The sequence below is a fragment of the Ceratotherium simum genome, unplaced genomic scaffold (genome assembly GCF_057802395.1).
Source record: "Ceratotherium simum simum isolate JZ-2026a unplaced genomic scaffold, ASM5780239v1 HiC_scaffold_43, whole genome shotgun sequence".
NCBI classification, from domain to species: Eukaryota; Metazoa; Chordata; class Mammalia; order Perissodactyla; family Rhinocerotidae; genus Ceratotherium; species Ceratotherium simum.
This window is the reverse complement of record NW_028261259.1, coordinates 8,492,188-8,507,501: the sequence shown is the minus strand read 5'-3', so window position 1 is coordinate 8,507,501 and position 15,314 is coordinate 8,492,188. Positions and strand designations below refer to the sequence as shown.

The window sequence follows — 15,314 nt, the reverse complement described above, 5'->3', positions numbered from 1 at the left end:
GGTCTTTTTTGAGTGGCTTTTTTCTTTTTCTTTTTTTTGGTGAGGAAGATCGGCCCTGAGCTAACATCTGTTGCCAATCTTCCTCTTTTTGCTGAGGAAGATTAGCCCTGAGTTAACATCTGTCCCCATCTTCCTCTGTTTTGTATATGGGATGCCACCATAGCATGGCTTGATGAGCAGTGCGTAGGTCTGTGCCTGGGATCCAAACCTGTGAACCCAGCGCCGCCAAAGCGGAGCACGTGTACTTAAGCGCTACACCACTGGGCCAGCCCCTGACTGGCTTCATTCACTCAGCATAACGTTTTCAAGGTTTATCCACGCTGTAGCAGTTATAAGTACTTCCGTTTAATGGCCAAATAATATTCCATTGCATGGATATACCACATTTTGTTTCTCCATTTATCAGATGATGGACATTTGAGTTGTTTCCACTTTTTGGCTGTTATGAATACTGCTGCTTTGAAATTTGCACATAAGATTTTGTGTGCATATGTTTTTACCTCTCTTGAGTATGTACCTAGGTGTGGAGTTGCTGGGTCATATGGTAACTATGTTGAACATTCTGAGAAACTGCCAAACTGTTTTCCAAAGTGGCTGTACCATTTTACATTCCCACCAGCAATACTTTAAACTTTTATAACAAAAAATGTACAAGAAATCTGCAAAAATTAACTCCTGCTCACCATAAGGTAATGCTACATTTGAACGGGCTCAACATTCGCAAAGTAAAATATTGGCTCTAGTAAAATACAAGCTGGGCTTTTGCAGGTTGGCAGATTTCCCACTTGCCGAGAACAGGCACAAAGACAGGTGTCTCTCTTCTTTTTTAAAATAGTCTGTCAGTTTGTTTGCTTAGCAACAGGAAATAGGGTGGTCTTGAATCTTAAAATTCTGAACATAATTATATGTCTTCTCAAAGCAGTTTCTGAACGAGGGAAGCTGAAGAGAGAATGTCGCGTTTCACATTATTGTTGACACTAGAATAATAGTAGGAATTGACAGGTTTTTTGAGAGACAGATGTTATTGCCGAAAGAAGGATCGTGTATCAGAATTTAAGGATCTGACATAATGATCAACTTTTTTACGCCTTCCTATTACTTTCTGTAGTTGAGTGCTTGAGGTAAATCTATAATCAAAGATTTTAGTTCAGTTCTTCCTTTTCCTGTCACAGTTACCCATCTTCAATTTCTTAAAAAATATTGAGAGTTGGGGAAAGTGATAGCAAAGCAAACAAACACAACTGAAAATACTTATTAAGGAACAGAAGGTAACTTCTTCAATCAGGCATTCCTCTTTGCTGGAGGAAAAGAGGGGACATACATAAGGAGATATCAGCAAGTTTAGAATTATTGTAATGATGTCTCGGTTAATAATTACTAACCGGAATTTTCAAAGCAAGAGGATCTTGACCACTACTGTACTTTGAAAAAATATTTGTTATACTTCGTTTTACAATATGCTGAGGAAATTTTAATTTTTTCTTAATATATTTTTTCGCCAGACAAGGGAATTGGGAAGCATCAAGGTGAATGTAGAATGGAAACAGAGCTGTCAGACTAAATTTTCAGCTTTTCACACAGTATAATTATCACTTTTTAGTTTCCACATAAACAAGTCCTTAAATTACATTAAGAAGATTTCAAAAATATCCCTTAATAAAAACTTACATATAACAATCCTGAAGGAATTATTTTACTTTACCATGTGTTATAAACTGAATTGTGCTGGCCCCAAATTCTTATGTTGAAGCTCCAATCCCCAATGTGACAGGGCCTTTAGGGAGGTCATTAAGGTGAAATGAGGTCATAAGGGTGGAGCTCTAATCTGATAGGACTGGTGTCCTTAGAAGAGGAAGAGACAGCAGAGATCGCTCTCTCTCCATGCACAGGCACAGAGGAGAGGCCATATGAGGACACAGAGGAGGGTGGCCACATGCAACACAAGGAGAGAGCCCTCACCAGAAACCAACCCTGCTGGCACCGTGCTCTTGGACTTCCAGCCTCCAGAAGAGGGAGAAAATACATTTCTGTTGTTTAAGCCACTCAGTTTGTAGTATTTTGTTATGGCAGCCTGAGCCAACTAAGACACTACACCAATGTGATTTGTAACTGTTCTTTCCTTTTTGCCACTGTGATAGATTATAGACACAACCAAATTTTCTCAACTGAGGCCACAAAGAGATGTCTCTGGCCGCTAAATCCAATAGTCATTGGAACTATCTAAATTTTAAAATGAATCCACTAAATTTAGGCTCCAAAGGATGTATTCTAAGTTATTTTGTAGGATAAATCACTATAAAATCAATATTTTATGAGTTGTTACCACCAGGGGGCTTTACCTCCCATTTCTTTAATTCATAGCTAGCCTCTCTATCCCCATAGCTGGCCTCTCCACTATCCTAGATCAGCGGCAAGAAGCCAGGACCAAAGTATGGCTAACCTAGTGGCGAACAAAGATGGTGATGATGGTGACAGTGGTAAGAGTGGTGGTGACAAGATCAGTGAACATTTGTCAAGCACTTACCAGATGTCAAGCAGATATCTATTACCTTTTTTAATCTTCAAAACAACCATTATTATTATCCCCACTCTTACAAGATTTAGCAAGGTTGAACAATTTGCTCTCTGTCACAGGATTCAAACCCAGACACAAGCACTCCAGTGCCCATTTCTTATGCTACAATTCTCAAAACTGAATCATTTAAACTCAAATTGTGTTACTGAACCATAGCTTTTTTGAAAAAATAAATAAAAATCCCTAATAATGAATCTGAAGTCTATGTCTAATTTCTTACTAAATACTACCAGTACAAAACCAGATCTACTAAAATAGACTCTAAATGGAACTTGTACCTGATAAATAAAACCAAGTCCCTCTAGGGTAAATGGGAAGAGTAGAAAAGCAGGCAGAAGCTTCAGGAGAAATTCAGCATTCCTAAATTGTACCAGTAGGTGATTTTCAAAAAATGATGGAACATTTTTTGTTCAACATTTTCCGCAATACTTCTAGGCCAAAGCAACTGCCTTCATCAAAACAATACAAGTTAAGTCTTGGTTTCAAGTAAAGAACAGAAGCTTAACAAGTGTCTGAGAATATCAAGGCAACAGCTCATTCTTTTATAATACAATTTAATATGCCCTGTATCTGCTCGAAAATTCCCAAATAGGGTGACTCAGGATATAACTATGTCTCTTAGAGTTCCCCGTTCACTAAAGAATTACCACAGAGAGACAGAACACCAACTCCATTTTCTAATTCTGAGAGACCTGAGTAAAGATAAAAGCAACTCATACTCTACCACAATTAAAAAAGCAATCTCATCCACAGGCAGGCTCCTTTTTCCTAAAATGGATTAACCACCTGTCCATTCCTTCCTCATATATTTAATTTTTTTTCACTATATTAACATTATTAAATTAACTAGAGCTTCTATCTCTAGAGCATAGATTACCAAAAGTTGGATTGCTGGGATAAAGTATATATGGCTATTAACTGTGATGGTTATTGCTAGATTCCTTTCCAAAAAAAGTTCTAGGCACTAACATTTTTTTTCAGACTATATGAAGCAGGCTGTCCTTTTCTACTAATACAGTATTTCATAGACTATAAGTACACAAAGTTTGGAAAGTCTTCTAAAGAACAAGAAATCAATATTTGTTCTCCTGTTGAGGCTTCTGTAATCCCTTGTACTATCAAAAGGAGAAAAGAAACTGTTACTCACAAAATTTATCTGCCTCATGCAAAATCGACTTATGTTTCCTTTTCCCATTCTTGTTCACTTTTCCTCTCTTCCCCATCACTCCACTGTAAGATGTGCACCTATATGTATGAACGCAGCTTTCTCACTTGTAAGAGCCGTGACACCTAACACACTTGTCCCATAATTTCACCACAGAGAAGGCGAAAGGAACGATAGTTGGGTAGCCAAACATTTCCACAAAAGGTAAGACTTTATTGTTATTTTCTTTCTTGACTACGAGAGAAGCTAAATCCTTTAAAGAAAGGCTCCCTCTCATCATTTTCCTAAGTGAAATCTTTCTTCCAGTAACTGAAAAGTGAGTAGATATATTTATTAATTAAGGCTCTGAACCAGTCTGCTGAGATTTGCTCTTCTACCGACCAGTTGTGTGACCTGGGAACAAGTTACCTAACTTCTTTGGCCTCTGTTTCTTAATCTGTAAAATGGGTACAAAAATAGTTCTTACTTTGTAAGGTTGTTACAATGAGTGTGTGTATATGTTTATGTTTGTGTGTATATTTATAAATATTTATATACACACATATATAAAGACCTTAGTACCTGAAACACAGTAAGACCAATGTAAGTGTTAGCTGTAAATCTGAGCCACATTCCCCACTACCCACCTGGAAGGCACCCCTAAAAGGAAGCAGGATGTGGAGAGTTCAAACTTCATTTGCCCTCTAACTCCATGTGAAATGGGAGGCATGCACACCTGGCTCAAAGAGAACAGCTGTCTCCTCTCCCTCTTTGAAGTCAGCGGGCCATTCTCACTCACCAGGTGTAGCAGCGGAAGGGGCCCTGGGCCCTGCCCCACGGGAGCTCATGGTCTAGCGAGCCTGGAGAGAAGAGCAGTTACTACCCTCTCCTGAAAACAGGTCTGCAGATCTAGTTTTAGGGCCAGGACTTGAAAAACTGTTTGTGTATTCAGTTTAATTTCTAATTGTTTTCTGAATAGAAACACACATGAATTAAAAGCTATTAAGATAAAAGAGGTCCAGCTGAACACAGAGAGACTACCTTTTGACTTGTCATCGCTCTGGGTCAAATGAAGTCACATCTTTGAGGATGGCAGAGCTGAGGGGTCACCATCCCCATGAAGGCACAATGGCTTGGTATTAGAAACCTGGGCAACCGCTCAGAGCCCCACATTAGGGAGATTCTTGTGCACTGTGTATAACTGAGCAGTGATTCAAGGGAACTGTTGGTGAAGGAAGCACTGTGGGCTAGCAAGGATAAGAAACTGAGGCTTATACAGACAACTTTAAGTAAGAACCCAACTCCTTCACCCTCTTCCCCTACTGTTCTTTCCTGTAGCAAGTATGACAGGGCCAGGCCCATGTCCCTGGGGCCCTCACCACCCCAGTACATGCCCACAGTGTCCTCCTACAAGCACCCATGCCTCCTGGCCTGAGCACTTTCCTCGCTGCTGTGCAGCTGCCAGAAGTGGAGCCAGGCACAACACTCAGTCAGTGACAGACGGGAGGGGAAGGGTAAACGCCTCCCTTTCCCACCCCCGTGTGCAATAACACTGAGGCATGTTCTACAGTCTTCCAAGGTTCCGTAAGGGGACTGAGCTCCACCTGCTCACAGAGGTAACCTACTCAGTCACACTCTTTATCGGCCCTGTCACTTTCCTTTCTCCTCTATCTGGGATTTTTGGGACCACCTCCTACATACACTACTTATACTCAAATCCTTGTCTCAGGATCTGCTTCCCGGCAATTCCAACCTAAGTCATTTCTTCTTTAAATATGGGCACTTCAGGATAGTCTTATGACTCCTTTCCCCTTGCCAGGATGTTTATTTTAACCGTGTCCCCTCCAGAACACGGGTCACTTCACCCCTTGGAGATAAGCCTGGGCTCTACAGTGGCTGCCTTGGTCTTATGAATACTACTCAGATCCTGGGAGCTGCAGGCTGTCCTCTCAGGATGGAACTCTTCCCACCGTGTAACGCTGGGGTGTCTTTGTCTGGTGCCTCTCCTGCCGTGGGGCTTCTTCCGCTCACAGCTCCACCACCTCTCCTGACATGGCTCAAATCCACAGCCAAAGCCACTGCACACTAGGCACACATCTGTCTTCTTGCTTGAAGTTTTCTTCAGTGGAGCTTGAAGGTATTTCTTCTCTCCAAAAAAGCCAACTCAAATGGATGCTCCTTTTATTGGAAATGTGAGCAGTTTAGAGATGGGCACTCTGCTTTTCATGGCTCACCTGATTCAGCTGGAATATCACAGCACTAAGGGAGACCATTTCACTAGCTCCCAGAGTTAGATAAAAATGCAGAATCTAAATAAATAATTGAAATATTTCACATGATGTAGCTAGGATGTTTTTATCTGGTCAGGAATTCCTCCCAACTTTTGAAGAGCCTTTCACCCATGCTCACTTATAAGGCACTGCAGCAAGATGGCTAACAGTATGGCTGCTGAGGCCAAATGGTCAGGGTTTGAGTTTTGCCTCTACCTAGCTGTACAGTCTTAGACAAGTTAACTTACCCCTCTGAGCCTCCCTATAAAATAAGGATAACAACAGTATCTACCTCCAGGATTGCTGAGAAGATTAAACAAGTGGGCCCTCAATTCAGTGACTGGCATCCTTATAAGAAGAGATGAGGACACAGAGACATGGACGGAAAAAGATCATGTGAAAGACGTAGGCAGAGATTGGAGATCTGCTGCCACAAGACAGGGAAGCAGGAACCACCAGGAGCTGGAAGAGGTGAGGGAGGATTCTCTGTTGTTGGTAAACTGTGTGTCAATTGTAGGGCTCTCCCTTTGTTCTCACTCAAACCATAAAACCTAACAGTACCTTGTCTTAAAAATTCTGATTATCATGTGGCTTATCATATGGCTGTCCTGAATATCATGGACCATGCCCGATGCCATCATTTAAATTTCTCAGGTCCACAGTTATCACCCCTGAACTCCTTCATTTTTCATTGTAACTCACTGAAATCATAGTCTCCATCTAAGAATCAGTAAGGAATAATTTTAAATGTATGGGAGAGAAAACCCAGCTAAATTTAACTTAAAATAATTTAACAATATAAGAAGAAGGAAAAAAAGATTCGATGAGGGAAGAAATCAGCTCTTGGTAACGAGACTTGAGGAGTAGATTGTGTCCAGGCACAGAGATGCAGCATACAAATGAGGGGGCAGGTCTTGTCCTGACCGTCCCTGATGCCCATCCCTACTCTGCTCTCCTCCCAGGTGGTCTCAAACCCAGTCAGTGGCTCCTACACTGTGACCTCGCTCAGCTCCACTCCCCAGAACTCCAGGTCTGGCAAGTAAGAACCCCGTGTATACCCGGCTCCTCCTCCTGTTCCATAAAGGGTCCTGTGCCTGGATCCTGTTGGACCAGAGAGGGCCATTTGACACCCCATTGCTAGGACATTGGGGATTTGGCATATGCAGATTAGCTCACACTGAGGAGTTAGAACACCTAGTCCTAGGGAGGAGTCAGCCCCACAACAAAGCTGTGTGCTCTGGGAGGGAACCATCACTGTGTTAAATCCAGAGGCCGTTGTCAGGAGGCACAAGGCACAGCTGTCCACCTCCACTCCCTCTCTGCCCTTCCGTTTCTCAGTCACTCTTTGACCCTCTGAAATAGGCTTCTTTCCCCATGACTGCTAAGACTGCTCTATCAAAGCTCTTCAAGAAAGTCCAGAAAATTCCAGATCCTTCCAAAACCACCTCAGTCCTTTTCCTTCCTGACCCAATGAGAGATCCCCCCATCTCACTTCTGTAACTTGACCCTTTTTGGTTAATTTCAGGTGTCAACTTGACAGAGCTAAGGGATGCCCAGAAAGCTAGTTAAGCATCATTTCTGGATGTGTTCACACGGCTGTTTGTGGAAGAGATTAGCATTCAATTCCATAGACTATGTAAAGAGGCCCACCCTCACCAGTCTGCGACCTGATACTACCACAAATACGCAGTCAAAAGATAAAAGTTCATTAAATACCATAAGAAACTACAGTAACAATTCAGAGCAGAAGGAAATGACAAATCTCCAGAAACCAACCTTGAAGTCACAGAAATTTACAATCTAAATAACAGAGAATTCAAAATAACTGTCATAAAGAAACTCACCAAGTTACAAGAATGTTCAGACAGTTCAATGAACTCAGGAATAAAATTAATGACGAAAAGGAATACTTCATCAAAGAGACTGAAACTATTAAAAAAAACAAGCAGAAATTCTGGATATAAAGAACATAATTAATGAGATAAAAAAGAATCTAGAATCCTTACAAAATAGAGCTGATATCATGGTTGAAAGAATAAGTGATTTAGAGGATAGAAATATAGAAATGCTTCCAGTGGACGAGGAGTAAGGACTCAGATTTTTAGAAAATGAAGGAATTCTTGGAGAAATATATGACGCAATTATAAAAGCAACCTAAGAATTATACATATTCCAGAGGCAGAAAAGAGGGAGAAAGGAGCAGAGAGCTTGTTCAAAGAAATAATAGCTGAGAACTTCCCAACCCTGGGCAAGAACCGGACTTACAAATACATGAAGCCAACAGAACGCCTAATTACATCAATGCTTAAAGACCTTCTCCAAGGCGTATAATAGTAAAATTGGCAAAAGACAATGACAAAGAAAAAATCTGAAGGGAAGCAAGACAGAAGAAAATAACCTACAAAGGAACCCCTATCAGGCTTTCAGCATATTTCTTGGCAGAAACTTTACAGGCAAGGAAAGAATGGAATGATATATTAAAAATACTGAAAGAAAAAAACTTTCAGCCAAGAATACTCTATCCAGTGAAATGATCCTTATGATACAATGGAGAAATAAAAGTTTTCCCAGATAAACAAAGGCTGAGGGAGTTCATCGCCACGAGATCTCCCATACAAGCAATGATCAAGAACGCCCTCATACCTGAAAGAAAAAGAAGGCAAATGTCAACAAAGCTTTGATCAAAGAGATAAATAGACAAAATCAGAAAGCTACAGCTCTGTTTCACAACAGGGTATACTTAATTATACTTATAACTTAAAAGAAGAAGGGAAGGAAGGCATCAAAAGTAACTATAAACACTTCAACTTAGTCACAACCGCACAACACAAAAATGAATAACTTGTGACAACAATAACTCAGAAGGAGAAGAGGAAAGGGATGGAACCTGCTTAGGCTAATGGAGATAAGAGGCTATCAGAAGATGGACTGTCTCATCTATGAGATCTTCATACAAACCTCACAGTAACCAGCAAACAAAAAATCAGAGCAGAGCCATAGATCGTAAAAATACAGAAAACTGCCACAGAAAACCGCCAAAATGAAATGGTAGTCAGAAACACAAAGGAAGAGGAACAATGGAAATATAGATTAGGTGGGATTAAGCCCTCATGTATCAATAATCACTCTAAATGTAAATCGATTGAATTCTCCAATCAACACACACAGAGTGGTGGGGTGGATTAGAAAAGAAGACCCAACGATATGCTGCTGCCAGGAAACACATATCAGCTCTAAAAACAAACAGGCTCAGAATGAAGGGATGGAAGACAATACTCCAAGAAAATGGCAAATAAAAGAAAGTAGGTGTTGCCATACTTATATCAGACAAAGCAGACTTCAAGATAAAAAAGACTATGGGAGACAAAGAGGGGCAGTATATAATGATAAAGGGGACTTTCCACCAAGAGGACATATCCCATTCAACATAGTACTGGAGGTTTTGTCCAGAGCAATTAGGCTGGAAAAAGAAATAAAAGGAATCCAAATTGGAAAGGAAGAAATGAAACTCTTGCTGTTTGCAGATGACATGATTGTAAATAGAAAAAACCATAAAGGATCCATCAGAAAACTATTAGAAATAATCAACTACTACAGCAAAGTTGCAGAGTACAAAATCAACTTACCACAATCAGTTGCATTTCTACTCTAATAATGAACTAACAGAAAGAGAACTCAAGAATACAATCCCATTTACAATTGCAACAAAAAGAAAAAAGTCTCTAGGGATAAATTTAACCAAAGAGGTTAAAGACCTATACAATGAAAACTATAAGACATTATTGAAAGAAATCAATGATGACCTGAAGTAATGGGAAGATATTCCATGCACATGGATTGGAAGAATAAACACAGTTAAAATGTCCATATTACCTAAAGTAATCTACAGATTCAATGCAATGCCAATCAGAATTCCAATGACATTCTTCATAGAAATAGAACACAGAATCCTAAAATATATATGGAATAACAAAAGACCTCGAACAGCCAAAGCAATCCTGAGAAGAAAGAACAAAGCTGGAGGCATCACAATCGTAACTTGAAAATATATTACATAGTTATAGTAATCAAAATGGCATGGTACTGGCACAAAAGCAGACTCATAGATCAATGGAACAGAACTCAAAGCCCAGAAAGAAAACCACACATCTGTGGTCAGTTAATCTCTGACGAAGAAGCCAAGATCATACAATGGAGAAAGGAAAGTCTCTTCAATAAATGCTGTTGGGAAAACTGGACAGCCACATGCAAAAGAATGAAAGTAGATCATTATCTTCCACCATACACAAAAATTAACTCGAAATGGATAAAAGACTTGAATCTAACACTTGAAACCATAAAACTCCTAGAAGAAAATATATGCAGCACAGTCTTTGACATCGGTCTTAGCATCTTTTCCAATACCATGTCTACTCAGGCAAGGGAAAGAAAAGAAAAAATATACAAATGGGACTACATGAGAGTAAAAGGCTTCTGCAAGGCAAAGGAAATGATGAACAAAACGAAAAGATAGGGCCGGCCCCAAGCCTTAGTGGTTAACTGTGCGCGCTCCGCTACTGGCGCGGATTCCGGTTCGGATCCCGGATGTGCACAAATGCACTATTTTTCCGACCATGCTGCGGCCGCGTCCCACATACAGCAACTAGAAGAATGTGCAACTATGACATACAACTATCAACTGGGACTTTGGGGGAAATAAAAGGAGGAGAATTAGCAATAGATGTTAGCTCAGAGCTGGTCTTCCTCAGAAAAAAAGAGGAGGATTAGCACGGATGTTAGCTCAGGGCTGATCTTCTTCACAAAAAAAAAAAAACAAAAAAAACGAAAAGACAACCCACCAACTGGGAGAGAATATTTGCAAATCATATATCTGACAAGGGGTTAATCTCCAAAATATATAAACAACTCATACAACCCAACAACAAAAAAACAGATAATCCAATCTAAAAATGGGCAGAGGATATGAACAGATATTTTTCCAAAGAAGATATACAGAAGGTCAACAGACACATGAAAAGATGTAAAACATCACTAATTATTAGGGATATTCAAATCAAAACTACAATGAGAGATCACCTTACACCTGTCAGAATGACTATAATACCCAAGACAAAAAATACCAAATGTTGGAAAGGATAAGGAGAAAAGGGTACCCTCACACACTGCTGGTGGGAATGCAAACTGGTGCAGCCACCAGGGACAACACTATGGAAATTTCTCAAAAAATTAAAAATAGAAATAGCATACCTTCCAGTTATCCCACTACTGGGTATTTATCCAAAGAAATGAAATCAACAATTCAAAGAGATTTATGCACCCCTGAGTTCACTGCGGCATTATTCACAATAGCCAAAACACGGAAGCAATCCAAGCGCCCTGCTACAGAGGAATGGATAAAGAAGACGTGGTATGTATTATATACAATGGAGTACTACTCAGCCAGAAAAAAAAGACAAGATCATCGTGTTTGCAACAACGTGGATGGACCTCGAGGGTAGGATGTTAAATGAAATAAGCCAGACAAAAACAAATATGCATGATTTCACTCATACGCAGAAGATAAACATACACAGGGATAAAGAGAACAGATTAGTGGTTACCAGAGGGGATGGGGGCTGGGCATTGAGTGAAAGAGTTAGAGGGGCACATATGCATGGTGATGGATAAAAGTTAGACTACTCGTGGTGAGCACGATGCAGTCTATACAGAAATTCACAAATAATAATGAACACCCGAAATTACACAATGTTAACACCCTTTATAATTTCAATAAAATAATTAAAAAAGAAAAAAAATAATTCATTCTTTTTTATGGTTGAATAATATTCCACTGTGGGGATATACCACACTTTGTGTATCTGTTCACCAGTAGATGGACGTTTGGGTTGTTTTCCGTTTTTGTCTAGAATAAATAGGTTGTTATCAACATGTGTGTACAAGTCTGTGTATAGACATATGAGTTTATTTCCCTTGGATGAATTCCTAGGAGAGGAATGGCTGGATAGACGTATGTAATTATTAAAGATGCATCCAAGCTATTTTTCACCAGCACTCGAGGAGAGTTTCAGTGACTTGACATCTTCAACAACACTTGCTAGAGTCAGTCCTTTTAATTTTAGCCATTCTCAAGTGTGGTAGAATCTCATGATGACTGTCACTTACATTTCCCCAATGACTCATGTTGTGAAGGAGAAGGCAAGCCACACACAGACTGGGAGAAAACATCTGCAAAACATATCCCTAGAAAAGGACGTGTATTTATAATATATAAAGAGCTCTTACAACCCAATAGTAAGAAGAAAAGCAACACGTCATGGCTTACCAGGACACAGCAGATCAGGCCTGTGATGAGCACCAGGAGTCCCGCCAAGCAGATGAGGATGAGGGCCCAGAAGGGGAGGTCTGGGGAGACGAGTGCTGGGGTGAGCCACCTCCTGTCATCGCCCCAGGGCTCCTGCTGACCCCACCTTGCCTCAACCGTCCTTGACAAGGGTTGGCCAACTTTCCTCATCATCCAAGACCCTGTGCGCATGGTTCTCTTCGATGAGGCACGGCATCAAGATACTCGCCCCCTACCGTGGGCTGGGGCTTCCTGCAGGTTTACCAGGCTTCTCAGTCAAGGTGTCATCTCTGTTGGGAGAATATTCTGGAAGTGAATGAAACAGAGAATGCATGTGAGTGTGTTTCACTCTTTTTAATAAAACTTTAGACACAGAAAAATAAAGGGAACAGTCTCATAAACATCCATCATCTAGATTTAACAATGTACATTCCATCCAATTAAAACAATATTTCATCAATGTATAAATTATTAACACTTGCCACCCTTGATTCATCCCATGTTTTCAATGAAATATTAAAGTCAAGTAGACATCATGATGTTTCACCCCATTTTACTTTCCATCTCTAAAATGTGAGCACACTTTGCTACAAAATCCAAGACTATTATCATAGAACAAAAGTTTAATAAATTAAACCAAATTAATACCTCTGGGCACAGAGGACTGAATTTGAGCTGGACTTTCTTATGACAGCTGGGGGGAGAATGGGTCATCACAGTTGGCAAGCCTATGGGATCTCTCTAAATTCGTAAATTCCCACTCAAAATTGTTCTTCCGTGCCTAGAAACACACCATCCCCTTCTCCTTTATCTATTTGCTTAATATTCATTTTCTAGGATTAACCTACAATGCAATTTCCTGCAGGAAGTCTTGTTTGATTTCTGCCTGCAAGTATGAGTTTGTTCAGATCAAATAATTGATAAGTTTCAATTCTCTATTCTTGTTATTGCCAGCTGCAACATAAACTCCAGGAGGGAGTGGGCATGGGGGGAGGGGTGCAGGTCCCCCTACTTGTGCCTCTACCCAGACAAACTCTTAGAGGTGTGCTGTCTGATATGGAGCAGCAACAAGTCTCTTTTTGCATTAAAATTAATTTTAGTTAAATAAAATAAAAATTCTAACCTCAGTAACATTAAAAATCAGTAACAATAAAGACCAGTCACAATACCATCTTTCGAGCACTCAACAGCCACATGCGGCTATGCACTGGACAGCACAGATATAGAACATTCCACCACTGCAGAAAGTTCTAGTGCATTGGTGCTCATCTAGAGCGGGACTTGGCAAACTATAGCCTGTGGATCAGAAACCACATCCACTCCCAAACCTGTAAGTCTGCTTCACACACAGCTGGAGGCCCTCACTGACCATCTGGCCCAGTGGCTCTCAGTGCAGAGACAAGGAAACAAAAGTCCAGAGAGGGGAGGTGACTAGCTTGAGGTCACAGAGCTGTCTAGGAGAAGGTGAGGGCCTCCCATACTACACTGGTGTCCTTTTCTCTCTCTCAATGGTGGGTAAAGACTGGGGGACTATGCCACCTCCTGCCAGCCTGAGAAAGTTCAATGTTCTCTCAGCCCCAGGCCTCCAGAGTCCCTAAAAAGGCCTTACTTTCTTCCCCAATGACCAGGGAGCCTTACCATCCCCAAGGACATTCTTTCCGTCCAGGGTAAAGTTCTGCAGCTGGGTACCATTCTGGTCAGCCGCAGGAATTCCTCATAGATGGCAACTCTGTCCAGTCTCTGTGCCAAGGCAGCTGGGTACACAGTGAGTCCACTGCAGTGTGGTTACCATGGGGGACCAACCTGGAAGGACACAAGGGATGAACAAGGGTGTCTGGAATTCTACCGTGATTCTAGATTCCCTAATTCTGGGTCCTGTCCAAGAGAACTTTTTGCAATAATGTCAACATTTGTCTGCGCTACCAAATACACTCATTATTAGCCCCATGTTGTTATCAAGCACTTAAAATGTGGCTAGTGTGTGTGAGTGAGGAACTGAATTTCTCATGTAATTTAATTTAAAGTAATTAATTTATAAATAAATAACCACAGGGAGAACATTTTTGGAACTTTGGAGTAAGGACTTCTGCAAACGCATAAAAACAATGAGAACACTGGTAAAAATGGTCAAAATCAACTCTTCAGAAGTCTAGAAATTAATCAAAGGCTTCTAAGAATCTGAGGAGAGTTTAGTGAAGACACACGGTGGAATCTTGATAAAGGGAGAAAACTTTGTGGCATTATAACTTGCACTATTCCCATCCTGCTCTCACAATATCCTCCATAACTTTGAAAACCATCAGTCTCAGAACCATGGTAGCTGAGGCAACCAGCAGCCCATCAGCCATAATGGGTTTGGAGCTCTGAAAAGACCCATCCCCACCGAACTGCAACTAGCTGACCTGCCTGGCAGATCCCCGAAAACGCCCCATGTTCAGGGCTTGTTGTTACTAGACTCAGAGCTTGCCCAGGGAGGAAAGTCTGTCCCCAGGGCACTTGCTAAAAACAATCAGGGCTAATTGCTTTATATTGTAGTTGCCTGAGGGAGTGATACCAGCTGAGGCAGGCAAGAGGTGAGCCAAAAAATTAGAAGACAAATCGGGGGAATGAGATGTCCACAGGGGGCTTTGAAAAGCTCCAGGGTATTTGCGGGCATCTAGAAGGCCACAAGGGCTCAGGCGTGTGGCACGCCAAGGAAAGATTTGAGAACATCTTAATCTCTCACCTCTAGTTGAAGGGTTGGCTTAATATCTGAAAACTTGATTATGTAATACACCATATTAATAGAATAAGCGCCAACACCACGCAATCTCGACCACATATACAGAAAAGAATTTCACAAAATACAACGGCCTTCATGTCTAAAAAAGAAAACACTCAACAAATTAGGAATAGAAAAAAACTTTCTCAACCTACAAACAACATCGATGAAAAACCCACGGCTAACACCATATTCAATGCTGAAAGACTGAAAATTTCCCCCTA

At 40.8% G+C, this 15,314-nt stretch overlaps 1 protein-coding gene and 1 long non-coding RNA gene across 7 annotated transcripts in view; one reads left to right on the top strand and one right to left on the bottom strand.

Moving 5' to 3' along the window:
- The window catches only part of LOC147911544 (centrosomal protein kizuna-like), a 47,263-nt gene extending 32,393 nt beyond the window's left edge, over positions 1 to 14,870 (bottom strand). For all 6 annotated transcript variants that reach the window (XR_015550976.1, XR_015550978.1, XR_015550977.1 and 3 more), the window contains exons 1-2: positions 13,968 to 14,870; positions 12,312 to 12,635 (exon numbers count right to left, since the gene is read on the bottom strand). Coding sequence is in view for 3 of the 6 variants with exons in the window: in XM_087428052.1 (XP_087284178.1) it covers positions 12,312 to 12,521 (210 nt within the window). In the remaining 3 variants the exon portion in view is untranslated. The remainder of the gene's footprint in view (positions 1 to 12,311; positions 12,636 to 13,967) is intronic.
- On the top strand, positions 6,379 to 7,673 carry LOC147911545 (uncharacterized). The gene is made up of 3 exons (XR_015551209.1): positions 6,379 to 6,460; positions 6,952 to 7,028; positions 7,515 to 7,673. It is a non-coding gene; the product is annotated as an uncharacterized LOC147911545 (long non-coding RNA).
- Positions 14,871 to 15,314: the final 444 nt, after the last annotated feature.